General features: G+C 37.8%; 1 protein-coding gene across 1 annotated transcript in view; it reads right to left on the reverse strand.

The window, feature by feature from the left end:
- LOC143029932 (polycystin-1-like protein 2) overlaps window positions 1-20,529 on the reverse strand; it is a 183,232-nt gene that overhangs the window by 11,645 nt on the left and 151,058 nt on the right. The window contains exons 28-32 of the mRNA XM_076193143.1: window positions 20,152-20,218; window positions 17,689-17,890; window positions 14,446-14,566; window positions 7,491-7,747; window positions 3,515-3,696 (exon numbers count right to left, since the gene is read on the reverse strand). Coding sequence (XP_076049258.1) covers window positions 3,515-3,696; window positions 7,491-7,747; window positions 14,446-14,566; window positions 17,689-17,890; window positions 20,152-20,218 — 829 coding nt within the window. The remainder of the gene's footprint in view (window positions 1-3,514; window positions 3,697-7,490; window positions 7,748-14,445; window positions 14,567-17,688; window positions 17,891-20,151; window positions 20,219-20,529) is intronic.

Raw genomic sequence — 20,529 nt, forward strand, 5'->3', positions numbered from 1 at the left:
TGAATAAAAGCTCAAGAGGACAGTAAATTACTTAAAAGAAATTGAGAATTATAAAAGCAAGAGGAGAAGGATAAGTGATTATTGGGCATGGATAAATTGTTGCCTGACAAACACTTAAACAAAAGAGAGGTGAGGGATACAGATGATTGACAAACAACATAAAAGTGCCTTTACACTACACAGACAAGGAGATAATTGGAAAAAGAGGAAGAAGAAGAAGAAAGAGAAAAATTATATCTGGAGATGTCCAAGACAATGAAAACTAGCTAACATTACTCCCATATTCAAAAAAGAAGACAAAAAGAAACTATAGGCCTTTAAGCTTGACTTCAATCATAGGAAAAATTATGGAAACTATCATCAGAGATACTATCAAACACCATTTAGAAAGTAACTGTTTGATAAATAATAGCCAATATAGATTCAGAAAGAATTTTTCTTGCATGACTTACTCGAATTCTACAACACAGTCATCTCATATTATGACAAAAGAAACAACATAGATTTAACATATCTAGACTTTGCAAAAGCTTTTGATACTGCCCCTCTACAAAAGACTACTTACTAAATTAGCTTCACACGGAATAGGTGGTAGCCTATTAAGTTGGACTAGCAATGGGTTAAACGATAAAAAATAAAGAGTTGTTCTAAATGACAAAACTTCTTGATGGAAATTTTTTATGAGTGGAGTTCCTTAGGGTTCCATTCTTGGGTCATTTCTATTTATAATATATATAAAGGACATACACCAAGGACTGAAATCTATTGTCTCCAAATTTGCTGATAATACAAAACTGTGTGGAATGGCAAATGATCACTTAAAGCATTTATATATTCAAGAAGATTTAGATAAACTACAGCAATGGTCTGAAAAGTGGCTAATGAAATTTAACACAAGTAAATGCAAGGTTATGCACATAAGTAAAAATAACAATAAGTACAATTACAAGTCCCCATCTGGGGTATTGTCCCCGTCTGGGGTATTGGCTGCATGTTATTGTGGCAAAGTAGCATATAGTTGATACTTTAGGGTCTATATGGGGTGCCCCTATGGACCAGAGCCACACATCATTTTTGTCTGTGATAGAGGAAGACTCTGTTCATAGAGAAATGATGACACTTTAATTAAACTATGACTGTCCCTCCATTATGCTGTTCCCCAACCCCTTGTTACTGTCCTGTACCATTTCTCTGAATATTCATTTCCTTTTTTCACCTACCCTGTGGTGGGGAATAGAATGCTGTCACCAAGTTCCACTTGAGTTGTAAGAGGGGACAAAAAATGGGACAGGGGTTAGGATTAGGAAGCCTGCTACCTGTAGCCCCACAGGGTACATTTCTTTAAAAAAAAAAAAAAAAAAAAAAAAAAAAAAAAAAAAAAAAAAAAAAAAAAAAAAAAAAAAAAAAAAAAAAAAAAAAAAAAAAAAAAAAAAAAAAGTAAAGGCATAAGAGGGTCTAGGAGTATGGATGTGGTACAGATGAGAGTAAAAGGGAAGAGATAGGCAGTATGTTTGTGAGAAGAAAGATGGATGTGTTGGCTTTGAGTGAAACCAAGTTGAAAAGGAGGGGAGAGTGAGTTTGGGAGTGTAGTTGGGAGGTTCTCAGGAGTGAAGAGAGGATGAGGGAGAGAACGGGTGGATATACTAGTAAGTGAAGAGATAGGTAAGCGTGCAGTGGAGTGGAAGGTTTCTTCAAGGTTGATGTGGATGAAGGTGAACCTGGGAAGGGAGATGTGGGTTTTTGTGAGTATGGACCTGGTAGTGAGAAGAGTGTAGAGGAAAGGGAATTTTTGGGTAGATTTAAATGAGTGCATAGAGAGATTAGGGAGAAATGTCAATGTAGTTGTATTGGGAGACCTTAATGCTAGGGTAGGAAATGAACCAATGGAGTGATTGGGAAGTATGGAGGTCCAGGTAAAAATTGTAGTGGAGAATTGATGGTGGATATGTGTCTCAAAAGAGAGTTGATGACAGCAAATACAGTGTTCAGGAAGAAAGTCAAGCATAAGTACACATGGGAGAGGGTGGTGGATGGAAGGGTGGCAGACAGAGCATTGATGGACAGTGTAGTGGTAACCAGGAGTATGGTAGGAAGAGTTAAGGATGTACATGTTTGGGGGGGGGGAGTGTCAGATTGTTTTCTGGTGGAAGGTGGGTTGAGAGTGGAGGGTAGATGGAGAAGGAGGAAAAGGGCAGATGGTAGGGAGGTACTTAGAGTGAACTGCTTAAATGAGAAAGAAAAGGAGGAGTATAAGAAGAAGCTGAGAGAGGAGTGGGATGCAGTGAAGGATAGAGTAGAACTAGGAGTGGAGGAGAAATGGGTCACACCATATCACAAGCACCAACTACTGAATTAGATAAAAAAAAAAAAAAAAAGTATGGTAAAACTTCTCCAGGGCATGCCCCTTGTACTAGAAAAAAAAAATAAAATAAAATAAATAAATAAATAAGTATAAAAAAAAATCCACAACAGAATTCCAAATTGTATACTTCACCAGACTCTCCCAAGCATCAACCTAACTGAGAAATCACTCACAAGAATGTGACAACCACACCAGTATGACTACATTCAAGCTATCACCACATTACAACAGTAACAGTACCAACACAGAATAGGCTGGCAACAGACTCCAACTCAGTTGGAACTACCACATAGAAGACACCGAGCACTTCCTTCTATACTACCCTACTCTCACCTAAAATAATGAATGCAAAATCTCTTCTCTGAATGACTTGTAGGCCAAACTGGTGGCTGTGGCTGATTACCTGGGGTCAATGGGTTTCCTGTAAGAGACACCTGGTATAATGAACTAACTGATGCAACACAGACAACAGCCTTAAATTTCTTCCCAGTGATATCCTTGGAAGGGCCCAAGGATTGTTGCCAGCCACTGTGGAGCTGCATGTTTCTAGTTAATCAAAATCAGAAGCAGCATTTATTATTAATGACTTGTTTTTATTGGCAAAAATACTGTAATGCATGATCTACATATTTGATTGTTGGTATAATTAACCATAATAGCTTATTCCAAGAAGTGCTCCACTGAGGCTGCGGCTGTACTCTTTAACCTCTGTCCTTGAATGGACACTGACAGACTCCATCTTAGTGATTTAAGTGGTCATATTTAATGATCTCAGAAACTCATTAATCTTTATTTTGAATCTAGAAGAGTGGTTCTTAGCCTTTTTCAGTGCCTGTACCCCTTGATATCTCAGAAAATGTTCTCATATCCCCATCCAATACAAATACAATGCAAACATATGAAAAGGATTAGTGATACAAACCTTGTTTTGTTTTCTCATTGTAAATACACAGTATCATGCACTGGCTATCATGTCTCATACCTCTAGGTTTAACCCTTGGAGATACAGGTACCCCAGGTTAAGGACCACTGATCTAGAGGTTCTAAGCTAAATAAGATCATCTAATTGATCAGTGCAAAGTCACGGAAGTAGGTATGGGAAGATAAAGGGTGAATATGGTCAGAAGTTTCATAGTGCAACCAATGTTTCACCTGCATTTGTTCTTGTCAAGTCGGATTTGCCTGAGTATAGCGTAGCCCATAATCCGATTGACCTTATCATCAAGGAACCCACGAAGTCCATATGGGGGTTCACCATTGTACCAGCGTCTTGTCCTTAACTCATCCAGCATTACTGTCTTCAGCCAGCGCCAGTACAGATCTGAATTTGTCACCTGAGCTCAAGAAATGGCAACATAAAAGGAAAGTTAAATGGTACATAGTCGACATTAATCTGAATTTGTATATACATGTATCATATATGCCAATGGTCTATTCATCCTTATGAAGGGGGTAGTTAAGTCAAAGCACAAACACACTTAACATACATTAAAAGCCATTTAATGACCCTCTCATTCTAGCACCTCATGAATGAAAGCTTATTCATGACCCCAACTACATTGATTGGACTGATGACAGTGCAGTGAGGCATAGAACTTTCCCAGCAGGGCCCAATAGATGGAGCTGAGTTACTCCCTCCCCCTACATTTCATCATATGGCAACCTCCTCATCTAATTAAAATGATTCACATAGCAGTTGGGAAGAGCATCCTTTCAGGTATCATCCTTTCACCCAATCATGATCACTCTACTGGAAATGGATAAAATTATGAAAAGACCATGATTAAATTATGATCATCCATCAATGCTACCATGTCTTGCTGCATTACTTTTAACCTGGGCAGTGGGTGGGTGGGGGGTTAGGATTGCTGTTCATTCACAAGTAGTTTTAAAGATAAACAAATGGGTGATAGATGGGTTTAGGAATAGGTGCATGCCTTGGTTAGATACCTCCCTTATAATGGGAAAGAAGCCTTTGGATATAGATTCTTCAATAATGGACAAAATGGGGAGGGTCATCAGTCCAATAAATATAATAAATTAAACATATTTACTGTAATTTGATATTGGACTTACTAAGGATTGTATTTACCTAGTTGTCGTTACTTAATTGGACTTACCTCTTACCATGTGTCCACCAGCTATTCTTCGACAAAAAAATCACTTTGAATATGACAATTTATAAAGGAAGGAGCTCCTACAACCAAGTAACAGGCAACTGGACAACCATCTCACAACTGTCATACTCTTTCTCTGCGATTACCAAAGAAAACAGATGGCACCACCACAACCACAAAGATAATAGATGGAGCCACTACTATTACCAAAGACAACAAACTTTGCCACTAGCACTCATGAACAACTTTGAGCTAAATATACTACACTTGTACATACATATACCAATGGCTTCTTCCCCCTTACACATAAATCCACTCCCACCCATTTCATCCCCATATACTCCACTCCCATTCACCACCCCTCCCTCCCTATTTTCTTGGGTCTTCCTGGATGATGGGTCATCCCTGCATCTTGCCCATTGTCCTGGGTCAGAAGCAATGTAGCAAGACACAGCACATCCACAGCAAGGCTGCATCATTTATTCAGTGAACCCCTCTCCATCCCGCCTGATGCAGAAAAAAAGAGGATGGGGAGAAATCTTTCTGGGCTGTATCAAAATATCATTCACACATACTTCCTCCCCCTCCCCCATCCACTCCCTTCCATGCATCACAGCATCATCCATATGCAACCATTCTCCACTCACCCCTCTCTTCTGTCTTCTCCCTTCCTTCCTCTACAGGCATTTACCTCTTTCCCAATGTCCCTTTTACCCCATCCATCCATCTCATCCTTGTTTGCCTCCTCATGTTCACTCACTCCACCTTTGCTTTCCACACCTATTTTACTAATCTTTCTTCACTCATTCTTTCCATGTGTCCAAACCATCCCAATACTCTTTCATCAACCCTATCTCCCAACTCCCTTTCCACCCCTGCTCTTCTCCTCACTTCCTGGTTTCTCATTTTATCCAGACTAGTAACCCCTACCATACTTCTCAGGTATTTCATCTCATATTCATACTCATCCACTCTTATGTTCCATGTGTCTGCCCCATACAGCACTGTTGGCACAATCAACCCTTCATACAATCTACTACACTAGTAGTAAAGAATAAGGTGTCAGTATAGGAAGCTGTGACCAGTGGTATTTCACAAGGTTAAGCACTGTCACCAAAAATGTTTCTCTATGACATGAAAGAAGGTATAATAAGCTATACTAACATGTTTGCAAATTTACCTCATTGTATTTACCTAGTTGTGTTTCATGGGATGAGAGCTATACTCATAGTGACCCGCTTCTGTATCTTTCAGCATCTAGTTTGATCTTAAATTCTTGTATACATCAGTGGTATGGTTCCTACACAGAGTGAAGGATGTAAGCTTGATTGGCGGAATACAAAAGGGCAGTAACTAAACTGGTTCCCAGCCTGGCAGATAAATCATATGAGGAGAGAATAAAAGTGCTGGATTGGCCAACTTTGAAAGATTGAATAGAAAGGTGGTATGATTAAGGTATTCAGGTCACTACACAGGATAGACTACATTAGCAGAAGAGATCTCTTGATTAGGGATAGGAGGGTTTTAACTTCTTCCATACGATGATGCCTATGTAGGCATCATGAGACATAAGTAGTTATACAAGGATGCTGGCTTTGGCATCTTGATTATACAGTGAGACCTCTCATTAACGGACGTTAATTAGCTGTGTTTGCGTTGATTTCGCTGTGTTTTTGGTGCTGTTGTTTAGTGCGTGCAATCACTATGCCACTCAATAACCACTCCAAAACACTGAAAACACAGCGAAAACACTGCAAACACAGCTAATTAACGTCTGTTAATGAGAGGTCTCACTGTACCTAATTTGTAGTTGTAGCTGAGTGACCCCTGAATTCTGTAAACTAGTTTGATCATGTTTTCTGTGTTTATTATTACTCAGAGTGAAAGATAATGAGTAATATAGCAGTTACTTAATATCTTATAACACAAGTAGTGTGATGCATCGTACATTAGACATCTGATGCTGCAAGTGAGAATTAGACTTGTATTGAAGAGGTTAAGAGGTCATGAGAATAAATCAAGAAAGACTACAAGTTAGGAACTTGAAGGTAAAAGTCAGAAAGAGGTTAAGCATGTTGAAATCAGTTGCAGGTGCAGGCTTTAAATAACAGGGGTATGGGTTGGGAGGCTGCTCTAGTCATAGTATGCAAATGATTCTTGGGAGCCGTGCTTGACCCCATTTTCACAGCATGGTTTCCAACAATCTGGATGGCAAACACAGACATCTTACAAATTGTACAAAGTAATAATGGGATGCACTAAAAACCACCCCAGTATAAAACTTGCATACATAAACCAAAATCCTCCCTATGGAATAGGACATAAAAATGATGGGTACAGTTTTCTGTAGGAGCCCTTAGCCATGATCACCCACCTCATTGCATCATACAAACATAACCAATTGAAAAAAGTGTACTACTCAAACATCTACAACAGCCTACTGCCTACACCACACAACACATCATGCAGGAACACATTTACACTTAGATAACAGGGCAAGCATTTCAAGACTATTTCACTGAACCCCTAGGCATCTGCCCCACAACAGGTAAGAACTGCACTAGCATGCTTGTATTTAGGTCAATGCCTAGCACTAGGATGGTGCCAGTGCATAGTGAGACTGACTATGGAAGCAAACTGCCCTAGATGCAACCATTACACAGAGGACATCAGAGGACACAGAGGACATCACACACTAGACACTGCAAGATACAAAGGCGGGACATCACGAACATAGCTCCCCTTCCCGCAAAATACAACTAGGTAAATACACCTCATTTTGTGCTGCCCCACCTGTCATACCCAGACAACACAAGATTTCTTTTTTGAGTGACTAATGGACCAATCCAGTGGCTGTTGCCAGTTCAAAAGAGAACTGGGGCAATGGATTGACAGACTGATTATTTATATCATGTAGGTAAACACAACTAGATAAATACAACTTACCTATCTGCCTGCCTGCTTGTTTGTTTATTTGACCCCTTATTACCATAGATGGCCCTCTAACTTACCTTGTTCTTGTAATCCCATATGGGGTCCCCTTCCTTGATGAAGGCATTACGGAAATTCTGAACCATGTAGATAGCATTTGGGTTGATAGAGCTGACGACCCAGAGGATCCCAAGGAAGACAAAATAGAAGGCTAAGTCTCGAAGGATGAGTTTCATGGCCCTCTCCTGCACCAGTTTGTCGCTAAGCTCTTTCAAGTCTGAAATGTCTCTGTTGCCTATGATATCATGCACGAGACGTGGCGGTGGCCCTCGGGGACCTGTGGACAAGTGCTGTTCTTGGGCAACTGGACAACATAAAGAGCAAAATGGCAAAACTGAGGTCACAATGAGAGAATTAACCTTTTTAAGCCTGGGGTAACTGAAAGATTGACTTATGGAATTTTATTGCATAACAAGGTGTGGTTGAAGGTATCAAACAAGGCTTTTATTATATTTAGGTAAAAGTGTTTTAAATGAATATTTGAGATCTTGTCTGGGCCTTCAACATGGATGTTTTCTAACTTTCTCTATTACCCTTTCCACAACTAAAAAAAAAAAAAAAGTTTGGCACCTATGTCTAGTTTAATTTTTCATATCAGTTTTGTTATTTTACTATTTTCTAGAGTTGTGGGTTTGAAACTTGTTCTGGAGAAGTGTTTATGAAATTGTACTTTTGTTTTTGGGTTACTCCTACTACTTTATGGGTAAGGGGAGGGGGGATTCTGTTATGAGTATCTAATGTTTTTATAATTTTCTGTATCTGTTTGTTATTTGTTTCCCCATCTATTGGATTTGTAAATTTTTCCTCTTTTTCCAAGTTGCCATCAGAACACAGTAACTCATAAAATTTTAGATATACAGTTCTATGCATGAGATCTTCATCTTTTCTATTTACAAGGTGGCACTTCATCAATCATATCCATAAATTTAATAACAGGTCAATAAATACTCTGAACAGCTTTCCCCACAGAGTGGTGGATGCATGGAACATCCTAGATATGGTGAGATACAGAGACAAGACACCAGAAGCATAGCTCCCCTTCCTGTAAGATACAACTAGGTATAATACAAGAAAGAGATGGATGGGCAGACTGTACTTTCCTGGACTTGCAAAAGGCATTTGATAAAGTACAACACAAAAAATTATTAAGAAAACTCAAAACAACAGGAGGTATATAGGAAAACTATTGAAATGGATGGATGATTTCTTGTATGGAAGAAAAATTAAAGTGGTGCTCAGAGATAAAACTTTTACTTGGGAAGAAATGATTAGTGGTGTCCTACAGGGATCAGTACTGGTTCTGATAATGTTTGCTATATATGTAAATGACATGGATGAAGGTGTAGAATGTTATGTGAACTTCTTTGAAGATGATGCAAAACTACTAAAGAAAGTACAGAAAAAGATTGTGAATTACTACAGAGAGATCTGAACAAGGTCTGGGAATGGAGTCAGAAGTAGGAAGTGGACTTCAACATTAAGAAATGTAGTATAATGGAATTTGAAAAAAGTAAAAAAAGAATGTCAGGACAATATAGAATTGGTGCAAAGGAAGTAAAGAAAGTTGGTTCTGAAAAGGACCTAGGAGTAATTGTCACCAAAAACATGTTCCCAGACAAACAGATAAAGAAAATAGTTGAAGGAACCTACAATTTGTTAAGATCAATAAACACAGCTTTTAATTACTTGGATGAGGAAATGGTAAGACCAAGATTGAAGTATGCAGCAACACTATGGACACCCAGTACAAAAAATAGTATAAGGAAACTAGAATCCAAAGAGCAATGACAAAGATGGCCCCAACACTTTCAAAACTGACATATAAGCAAAGATTGTCTAAACTAGAACTACCAACCTTGGAACAAAGAAGAGAAAGAGGTGATCTGTTGACCATTCATAGAATTATGAAAGGCAAGGAAGTCCTTGATAGAGAAGACTTATTAGACTGGGATAGAAGAAAAACAAGGGGACATGAAAAGAAACTAAAAAATGACAGTTACAAAAGAGATCTGGAGGATAAAAAAAAAAAAAAAAAAAAACAGCATTCCATACAGAGTGGTGGATGTCTGGAACAAACTGGATGAAATATTAGTGTGTACAAACACTATACCGGGGTACATGAATTTAAAAACAAACTAGATGTTGGGACATGAGACGGGGCACCATGAGCATAGCTCCCCTTCCCATAGAATACAACTGGGTAAATACATATATATATATATATATATATATATATATATATATATATATAAAAGAGGAAAAATGAAAAATTAAAAGTAACACATATCAACATAGATGGCATGATTTCAGGATTAAATGAATTAAATGATTATCTGGTGGAAGAGAAGCTGAATATAATGAACTTGTGGAGAAGAAATTAAAAGGTCCACTGCCATTAAATACTGTTGGACAAGGTTTATATAATCATTGGATAAAAAATAGAGATGAAAAACAGGGTGGAGGAATCATGTTTTTGACAAAGAAAGGTTTAAATGTGGCAAAGATAACAGAAGGAAATAATAATAATGTGGAACTGATTATGATAAAACTTGAAAATAGTAATATGAAAAGTAGAAAATTTGTAGTGATATATGTGCCCCCCAAAAACACATTCTTGGATAGTGAGTGACCATTCCAAAATGTTGGAAGACGCAAGGCATGCATTAAATGAAATACTGAAAGGAGGAAATTCAGTAATTATGGGTGACTTTAACACCTAAAGAAATATGTTGGAGAGATGACAGTGAAAAGTGGAGAGGACTTTTGGGGAAATATACTACTGGATATGACCACTGAATACACAATGACTCAATGGGTAAAAGAGAATACCAGATACAGAAATAATGAAGAACCATTGAGACTAGACATAATATTTATATCAGAGCCTGAAATTGTGGATAAAATGGAATACAAGACACCAATTGGGAAAAGTGACAGCATACTAATAAAATTTGAACTAAAAGAGGAAATTTATTTGGGAAGAAATGAGAAATACAGAAAAGGAGGGCTAATGTATAACAAAATGGGTTTTGGGAAACTCAGAAAATTCTTTCAAAAAGTGAATTAGGAAAACTCCTTTAATGAAGAAACACAGATGGCAGAGAAATGGATGATATTAAAAGAAATATATAATGAAAGAATGGATAAATTCATACCAATACAAAAACAGGATAATTTACCTAGTTGTATTATACAGGAAGGGAGCTATGCTTGTGGTGACCCACCTTTGTATCTTTCAGCATCAAGTTTTTTCTTAAAATCTTGAATAGTGTTTCCACACACTGTTTCTTTATCTAAATTATTCCAGGTATCCAGTACTCTATGTGGGAAGCTATTTTTTACAGATCTCTTCTATAGTTATCCTTGAGTTTCTTTTCGTGTCCTCTTGTTTTTCTATTGTCCCATTTTAGTAAATTATTTCTATCTAGGATTTCCATTCCTTTCATGATTCTATAGTCAGCATATCTCCTCTTTCTCTTCTTTGTTCCAGAGTTGGTAATTCCAATTTGGACAATCTTTGTTCATATGTTAATTTGGAGAGAGTTGGTACCAACTTTGTCGTTGCTCTTTGGGTTCTTTCTAATTTCTTAATATTCTTTTTAGTACTGGGTGTCCATAGTGTTGCTGTGTACTCCAGCTTTGGTCTTATAAGTGTAACTATTATTTTTTTAATCATTTCCTCATCCAAGTAGTCAAATACCACTTTCATCGATCTTAAGAGGTTGAAGGTTTCTCCAACTATTTTACTGGTATGTTTGCCTGGTGTCATGTCTTTGCTGGTTATTGCTCCAAGGTCTCTTTACAAGTTCACTTTTTTTACTTCACCAATCTTATAGTTTCTTGATATTCTGTTTTTACTTTTTCCAAACTCCATTATGCTACACTTCTTGATATTGAAGCTCACTTCCCACTTTTGAGTCCATTTCCAGATTTTGTCCAGGTCTAAATGTAATGATTCACAATCCTCCTCGGTTCTTACTCTCTTTAGTGTTTTTGTGTCATCTGTGAAGAAATTCATATAACACTCTACTCCTTCATACATGTCATTTATATACATGGCAAACATGATTGGAGCTAGTACCACCGACACCACTAATCATTTCTTCCCAATTCAAGTGTTTGTCTCTAATTACTACCCTCATTTTTCTCCCAGTCAGGAAGTCTTCCATCCATTCCAATAATTTTCCTCTGATGCCACCTATTGATTCTATTTTCCTTATTATTTTCTTGTGTGGTACCTTATCAAATGCTTTTTGTAGGTCTAGAAAGGCACATTCTACCCATCCATCCCTCTCTTGTATTATTTCTATTAGTCTTGAATAGAAGCAGATCAGGTTTGTTGTACATGATCTTCCTTGTCTAAATCCAAATTGATTTGGATTCAGTATAGTCTTTTCTTCCAGATGTTTAACCCATCTACTTTTGATAACTTTTTCAAATATTTTTGCTACTGTATTTGTTAGGGAGACCAGTCTGTAGTTGGTTGGATCTTCTTTGTTTCCTCCTTTATATATTGGTACAATATTTGCATTTTTCCATTCTTGTGGTACCTTTCCTTCTTTGAGTATTTAATTATATTGTATATGTTATCAGTTAACTCTATGCATTCTTTCAGTATTCAATTTGCAATTACATTTGGACCATGTGATTTTCTGACATCAGGTTTTTTATTTGGTTGCTGATTTCCTTCTGTGGTACAGTTATTTCCTTCATGGGGGAGGGGGGTCTCTCTCTCTATTCCCTCACAGTTAGGTGAATTCTCAATTGTGAATACCTATTTGAAATGATCGCTCATAATTTCTGCCATTTCTAGTTCTGTGTATTCATAATTTCCCTGGTGCAGCTTTTCTATTTCTTGTTTATTTTCTAGTTTACCATTTACATACCAGTAACATAGTTTAGGTTGTTCCTAGCATTTTTCTATTATTTCTCTTTCATAGTTTCTCTTTTCATCTCTGCAAATTTTTACATAATCATTTCTTAGTTTGATGTATGTTTGCCATTTGTTCATTTTTTTTTTCCCATCTTTTCCAAGCTTTGTCTCTTTTATCCTTAGCCTCTCTACATTTTTGTTGTACCAGCTTTTTATGTATACTCTTTCTTGCTTTTGCTGTGGTACATATTTGTTCACTCCCTCATTATAAATTTCTTTTAATATATTCTATTTCTCTTCCATCCTTGTTTCTTCATTTAGGAACATGTAGAAATGGGTGAAATTATGAACAAAATTTTAAATCTGTATACATAGAGATAAAAACTCAACCTAGGAAGAAATGATAAGTGGAGTCCCACAAGGTTCTGTATTAGTTCCTATAATGTTTGCTATATATATATAAATGGCATGAATGAAGGTGTAGAATGTTATAACTTCTTTGCAGATGACACAAAACTACTAAAGAAAGTATGGAAAAAGACTGAATCACTACAGAGGTCTGGAGAAAGTCTGGGAATGGTGTCAAAAGTGGGAAGTGAACTTCAACATCAAGAAATATAGTATAATAGAGTTTGGGAAAAAAATTCAGGACAATATAAAATTGGTACAAAAGAAGTAAAAAAAAAATTAGCTCTAAAAAGGACATACGAGTAATTATCAACAAAGACATGTCACCAGACAAGTATATAAACAAAATAGTTGGAGAAATCTACAATTTACTAAGATCAATAAAAGTGGCTTTTAATTACTTGGATGAAGTAATGGTAAAAAAAATAATATTCACACTGATATGACCAAGATTGGAGTATGCTATGACACTATGGACACCCAGCACAAAAAAGAATATAAAGAAATTAGAAAGAATCCAAAGAGCAACAACAAAGATGGCACTAACTCTCAAAATTGAAATATGAGCAAAGATTGTCTAAATTGGAACTACCAAAACTGAAACAAAGAAGAGAAAGAGGAGATCTACTGGCAATATACAGAATCATGAAAGGCATGGAAATCCTTGACAGAGAAGACTTATTAAAGTTGGATAAAAGATAAACAAGGGAACATGAAAAGAAACTCAAAAAGGAGTTACAGAAGAGATCTGAAAAAAAAAAAAAAAAAAAAAAAAAAAAAAAAAAAAGTTTTCCACACAGCGTAATGGATGTCTGGAACAAACTGGACAAAACAATAGTTTGTGCAAAAACCATACAAGAATTTAAGAACAAACTAGATGCTGAGAGATACAAAAACAGGTCACTACAAGCACAGCTTCCCTTCCTGTATAATACAACTAGGTAAATACACACTTAAGACAGCATATGGAGATTAGTCTGATATGAATGAATGATGTATGGCTCTGATTCAGCAGATTCCATTTAAAGTTCCTAAAGTATTGTTACCATATAACTATACAGTCAATACCTAGTATGGATTAATAATGATAATACATACATACATATACCAAGGGTTTTTTTCCCCTTCATCCCCACTCACTCAACTCCCCTCCCCCATCTCTCTTTTCTTGGTTCTTCCTGGATAATGAGTCATTCCTGCATCTCACCCACTACCCTGGGTCTGAAGCAATGTAGCAAGACACAGCACATCCCCAGCAAGACTGCTTCATTTAATTGGCGAACCAACCTCTCCATCCCCTCATGCAGAAAAAGAGAAGATGAGGAGAAATCTCTTCCACTGAATTTTACTGACTGAAAACATGTGATCTTATTGTGGCCAGCAATGGTCCTTAGGCTCTCCCATAGATCTCTCTAAAGGAAAACATGGGATTGTTGACTATGCTGTGTTAGTGTGTGGGTTGGTTTCTACATCAGCTGGTTGGAGGAAGAGGAAGGGAGCAGTTACTCACTGTCAACTCTCCTTACATAGAAAGGTGAAGGAAGTATAGTCTACCTCTGTCAAAATCTCTGGCAGGGTGACTGACACACATCATTGTAACATCATGTATGCCGTTTCATTTTATGTATGGGGTGAGCTCACCTCCTTTTATTATGGATCTTAAATTCGAGTGAGATAGGTATTTGTGTACTTACGTGGGTGAAGCCATTCCTCATCCATAAAGAGGACAGGAGCTTTCTCATCATAATCAATATCATCAGCATCAATGTTCTGTGGTTTGCAGCAGTAGGCAAAGAAGACAGCCCGCACCACCACCTGCCAGAAATGGTGAAGGTATGAAAGGTTTGGGCCTAGCACTTATGCATATACACAAAGTGAGTATCTTAATGATGTCAATTCACTGATGACATCTACACATTTTTTCTAGCTGATGCCTGATAATTTTATTCAGCCAAAGATCAGACTCTATAATGAGGTCTTGATTAATCAAGACATTTTTTTGTACAGATGCACTGAATTAATATTTACCTAGGTGTACCTAGTTGTATTATACAGGAAGAGAGCTATGCTTATAGTGACCCATTTCTGTATCTTTCAGCATCAAGTTTGTTCTTAAATTCTTGTATAGTTTCTACACACACTGTTGCCTCATCCAATTTGTTCCAGATACCCACCACTCTGTGTGGATTTTTTTCTTTTCTTTTTTTTTCAAATCTCTTCTATAACTATCCTTTTTGAGTTTCCTTTCATGTCCTCTTGTTTTTCTCTTATCCCACTTTAATAATAGAAAGAGGTGACTTGATTGCATTGTTCAGGTCAATAAAGGGGTTAAACTAAGAAGATCTCTTGATTTGGAATGGATGGCATCACATGATCATGGGGTTTGGAATGGGAGGATATCAAATGATCATGGGAACACATTAAAAAGACCACATGTCTGAAGGATATGAAAAATTAAAGTATGCCATACAGATTCATAAACCCCTAGAATAGCCAAGAAAATCATATAGCCCAAGTTAAAACTATACATTAATTCAAAAATAGGTATGATAGTTGGAGAATAAGAGACAGCAAGATAAGCATAATTTTTCTCTATATACTACAATTAACCACTTCAGTACAAGTCAAATTCTTGCGTGCAGCATCAGCTGCCATATGTACAATGCCTCACACTACTTACATTATAAAATATAAAGTCACTGCTGTATTGCTTGTTCTCTTTACTGTGAGTAATAATAAACACATAAAACGTTATCAAACCAGTTCACAGAATCCGGGGGTAACTCATATACAAATACAGTATGTCCTCGTAATACGGTACATATGCGTTCCTGAAAACCTTACCCCAAATTGAAATTATTGTATACCGAACTCATTATAACATGTAATGATAGGATATGGCAGACGTACCTTCTCCCTGCTCTTTCCTCTTCAAAATATCTAATGTATATCGTATCTGTGAATTTTTCTTACCGTAAATAGAATTGAGGGTAGTAATTACCAAATACTGTAACTGTGAATTTGCTGGATAAAGAATGACCATATAAGGAGGACTCACTGTACAAAAAATATATATAATCAAGATGTCAACGCCAAATCCTCGTGTGCCCACTCACACCTCATGACACCTACATAGGCGTCATCATACTAAAATGGTCAAGAGTCAATACACTTTAGTAAATACATCTTATCAATCACCATTAGAGCCACTCTTCTCCACTCCTGACTTCATACCTATCCCATTCCCAAATTCAACCTCATCATTCTCTTTTAGTTTAATCTCTCAATACTAACACATACATAATTTTTCTTCTTCTTCTTGAAAAATCAATCATATCCTATTTACTCTTAACTTTTACATGCACAGATTCAGAAATCCTTTTAAATCCTATTTTACCTTGACTCTTCAAAGGAGAGAATTGCAGAGGGGAATTACCAAACCTCTCACTCCATCCCATTGAGCTGCTTTCTACAATGTGCATGGTAACACAACAACAACATTCTTATCCCCTCTCATAGAAAAAAAAGGGGGGCAGGACACCCATATGGATATTTACATAATTGTAAAGCAAAGCATTCGATAAGGTGCCACACCAGAGACTACTAAATAAATCAAAGCCCATGGCATAGGAGGAAAAATGTTAGAATGGATTAGAGCTTGGATTAGTAACAGAAAACAGCAGGTCACCATAAATGGAGTAAAATCTAGGTGGGGCAATGTTACTAGTGGGGTCCCCCAGGGCTCAGTTTTGGGTCACTTGTTGTTCATTATGTACATAAACGACTTAGACAACGGGATAAATAGTGATGTTAGTAAGTTTGCAGACAACACTAAAATATGACGCCTAATTAGGTCAGGAGACGACGCAGAGATTCTGCAGGATGATCTTAACAAATTGTTCACATGGTCAGTGAAATGGCAAATGAACTTCAATATCTCTAAGTGTAGCATGTTAAACGTAGGGCTACACAACCCCGAAAATAGATACAGCTTAGATAGCATGCTTTTAGAGAAAACTGAGTGCGAGAGAGATTTGGGAGTTCTAGTGTGTCCGGACCTTAAAACCAGGAAACAGTGCATTAGCACCAGGAATAAAGCTAACAGAGCATTAGGTTTCACTGCTAGGACGGTAATGAATAGAAGTGCAGAGGTAATTATTAAACCCTATCTAGCGATAGTTAGACCCATCCTTGACTATGAGGTACAGTTTTGGTCTCTGTCCTACAGAATGGACATCAATTCACTAGAATCAGTACAGAGGAGTCCCATCTCCTACTCTCCAATTTATCATACCTAGCCTCAAATTCATGTACAGTTCAAACTTAATCTTTATCCTTAATTTCCAATTATCATATTTAGCTTTGAGCTCATATATTGTTCAAGCTTGGGCTATATTACCTTCTAAGCTATTCCAAGCATTTACAAATTTATATAAAAAATCATAGGTTTGTTTCTATAGCCCTAAAGTACTAATGGGTGCTGGGATGGGAGGGAGGGTGGACGGGTGTGGAGTGTTTTCGGGGATGAAATGGATGGGAATGTTTTTGTGCCTTGTCCTTTTTGGACAAGGCACAAGGGGGAAAAAAGCCTTGGTATATGTATGTACTAATTGTTGATGAATACCCATGTGCAATAGATATAACAAGATAAATATACATACATACATATACCAATAGCTTTCTCCCCCTTACAAAGGAGGTAACCAAAGTCAAAGTCATAAATCCACTCCCACCCATTTCATCTCCACATACTCCACTCCCATTCACCACCCCTCCCTCCCTCTTTTCTTGGCTCCTCCTGGATGACGGGTCATCCCTGCATCTTGCCCACTGGCCTGGGTCAAAAGCAATGTAGCAACATACAATATATACACACATGATTAATTATCATTTCATTTACTAGAAAAAACATTGTTTCCTTTCTACTTCACACTCACCATCAGGTTTTCAATGACCAAGAAAGAAGCAAGGAAGGCTGTGATGAAAGAATGGCACCAGCCAGACATACTTGTAGAATTAAAGATGACAGACTGGCTATAGACAAAGAAGATGCTGCCAGCGATGATACCAATCACAAAAAACCAAGCAATCAGGGCACACCACCATGGCAACACATAGGGTCCAACAGATCGGGGTAAGCTGTTCCAAAAGAAACAAAACAAATTGGTAACTTGACTACAAAATGTCCCATTAAGTCAAATTGACATAATCCACTGGCCAACACAAATTCAACAGTGTCTTAACCAAACATTCTTTTGACAGTGATAAGGGCCAGTGTATTATGGCTGGTAAGGCAGCTGCCTAGGATGCAGACCTCAGAGAATTGTTGTTATGAACTGTAGTTTATTAGTTTGTTTATCCTTGTGAACAAAATCATGCCACTGTTGTGCTTTACCTAATATTTTATGTGTTTAGTTAGTTAAGGGTATTTATATTTTGATTAATAGTCTTGTTTTCTGTAGGAAAAATGTAGAGAGATGACAGAGATATTGGTGAAAACTCATCCCCTCATTTCACTTTAGGGTGTATCCACATGTATCAAAAATACGTAAAAACCCTACAAATGAGACACTAGTTTCTGGGTTCTATTTGTCTACCAACAGCTTTACAAAGGAAAAGGGGCCAAGTGTGAGTGCAGTAGTTTCAGAGGGATCAGTTTGTTGAGTGTAGCTGGGAAGGCTTATGGGAGGGTTTTCATTGAGAGGATTAGGAGAGGAACAGAGGGAGTAATTGGTGAGGAACTGTGTGGATTTAGGACAGGTAAGGATTACGTGGATCAGACTTTTGTGGTAAGGCAGATATGTAAGAAAGCTTTGGGAAAGAGTAAGGATATTTTTTTGGGCCTTTATGGATTTGGAAAAGGCTTATGGCAAGGTATACAGGAAGGTACTATGGGAGGTATTGCATATATATGGGATATGAGGAAAGCTGTTAAGAGTAGTCAAGAGTTTTTACGAGAGTAGTAGAGCCTGTGGTAGAATTAGAAATGGAGAGAGTGAGTGGTTTGAGGTAAAGGTGGGACTTCACCAGGGGTGTGTTATGTTGCCTTGGCTGTTCAATTTATACATCAGCAAATAAATGAATATGAATAAATGAGTAGATTAAGGTAAGCACAAGGGTAATGGGCCAGAGATTGGAGATGGTTAAAGAAAATGGAGAAAAATGGGAGATAAGCCAGTTGTTGTTTGCTGATGACACTGCACTTGTAGCAGGATCAGAGGAGGGATTAAGGAAGTTAGTGATGGAGTTTGGGAAGGTGTGTGAAAGAAGGAAGTTGAAGATAAATGTGGGTAAAAGTAAGGTGATGAGATGTACAAGGGGAGAGGATATCAGCAAACTGAGAGTATTAAGGGAGAGAGACTGGAGGAAGTGGATATGTTTAGATACTTGGGTGCAAATGTAGTGGGAAAGGGAGGAGTGGGGATGGAAGTAGAATGTAGATTGAGAGAAGCAGGTAAATGCCTTGGGGGATTAAATAGTGTAATGAGAAATAGACATTTGGGAATGGATGCTAAGATGAGATTGTATCAAGAAGTGATTGTGCCGACAGCACTGTACAGGGCAAAAAACATGGAACATAAGAGAGGAAGAGTTTAAATGTGTTCGAGATGAAATGCCTGAGAAGTTTGGTAGAGGTTACTAGGCTGGATAGAGTGAGAAACAAAAGGGTGAGGAGGAGAGCAGGGGGGGGGGTGAAAAGGGTGTTGGGAGATAGGGTTGATGAAAGAGTGTTGGGATGGTTTGGATGCATGGAAAGAATGAATGAAGAATGTTAGAGTAAAAGAAGTATGGAAGGCAGAGGTGGAAGGAGTGAACATGAGGGCCAATCAAGGATCAGATGGATGGATGGGGGTAAAAGGGGCATTGGGAAAAAGGGGAATGTTTGTTTAGGAAGGAAGGGAGAAGACAGAAAATAGGGGAAAATAGAAAATGGTTGTGTATGGATTATGCTGTGATGCATGGGAGGGTGTAAGTGGGGGATGGGGGGTTGAGGGAGTATGTGTGAATGATATTTTGATGCAACCCGAAGGAATTTCTCCCTGTCCTCCCTTTTCTGCATGAAGGGATGGAGAGGGGGGTCGCTGATTAAATGAAGCAGTTTTGCTGTGGATGTGCTGTCTTGCTACACTGCCTCTGACCCAGGGCAATGGGCAAGATGCAGGGATGACCACTCATCCAGAAGGAGCCAAGAAAAGAGGGAGGGAGGGGTGGTGACTGGGAGTGGAGTATGTGGGGATGAAATGGGTGGGAGTGGATTTTATGCCTTTGACCTTGGCTACCTCCCTTATACTGGTGGGGTGTGATCATTCTAAACTGGTTTTTATTTGTATTTGTCATATCTTGGTGACATATATATGTGGGTGCACCCTTATATAAGTATGTATAGTGGTGAATCTCACCTCTCACTGTCACTCTCTTTATGTCCTTTGCTGAAGGGTTGGATCATTGAAGAGGGGTGCTCTACTCCTGAAACAGTAAAATAAGTATCATACTAAATGCAGGGCCTGAATTTTCAAAATAATATTTAGTGTATGAAATATCTATTCTTTTTACCTCAGTTTGGTAAAAAGTGTTTATGATGCTAAATCAGAGGAAGAAAGAAGTTTAAGATGACTCAAAGGGAGATGGAGGGACCAAAAATCATTAAGTGAGGAAAAAGGAACTGCTCATAAATGACAAATGAGGTTGAAAAGTAATAGAAGAGTGTGGAGAACATGGTGTAGAAGGGGAGAATAGGAAGAAATATGAATGGTAGTGGGAGGGTACATAAAGGTAAG

The sequence above is a fragment of the Oratosquilla oratoria genome, chromosome 11 (genome assembly GCF_046742065.1).
Source record: "Oratosquilla oratoria isolate Oo_2021 chromosome 11, ASM4674206v1, whole genome shotgun sequence".
Classification (NCBI taxonomy): Eukaryota; Metazoa; Arthropoda; class Malacostraca; order Stomatopoda; family Squillidae; genus Oratosquilla; species Oratosquilla oratoria.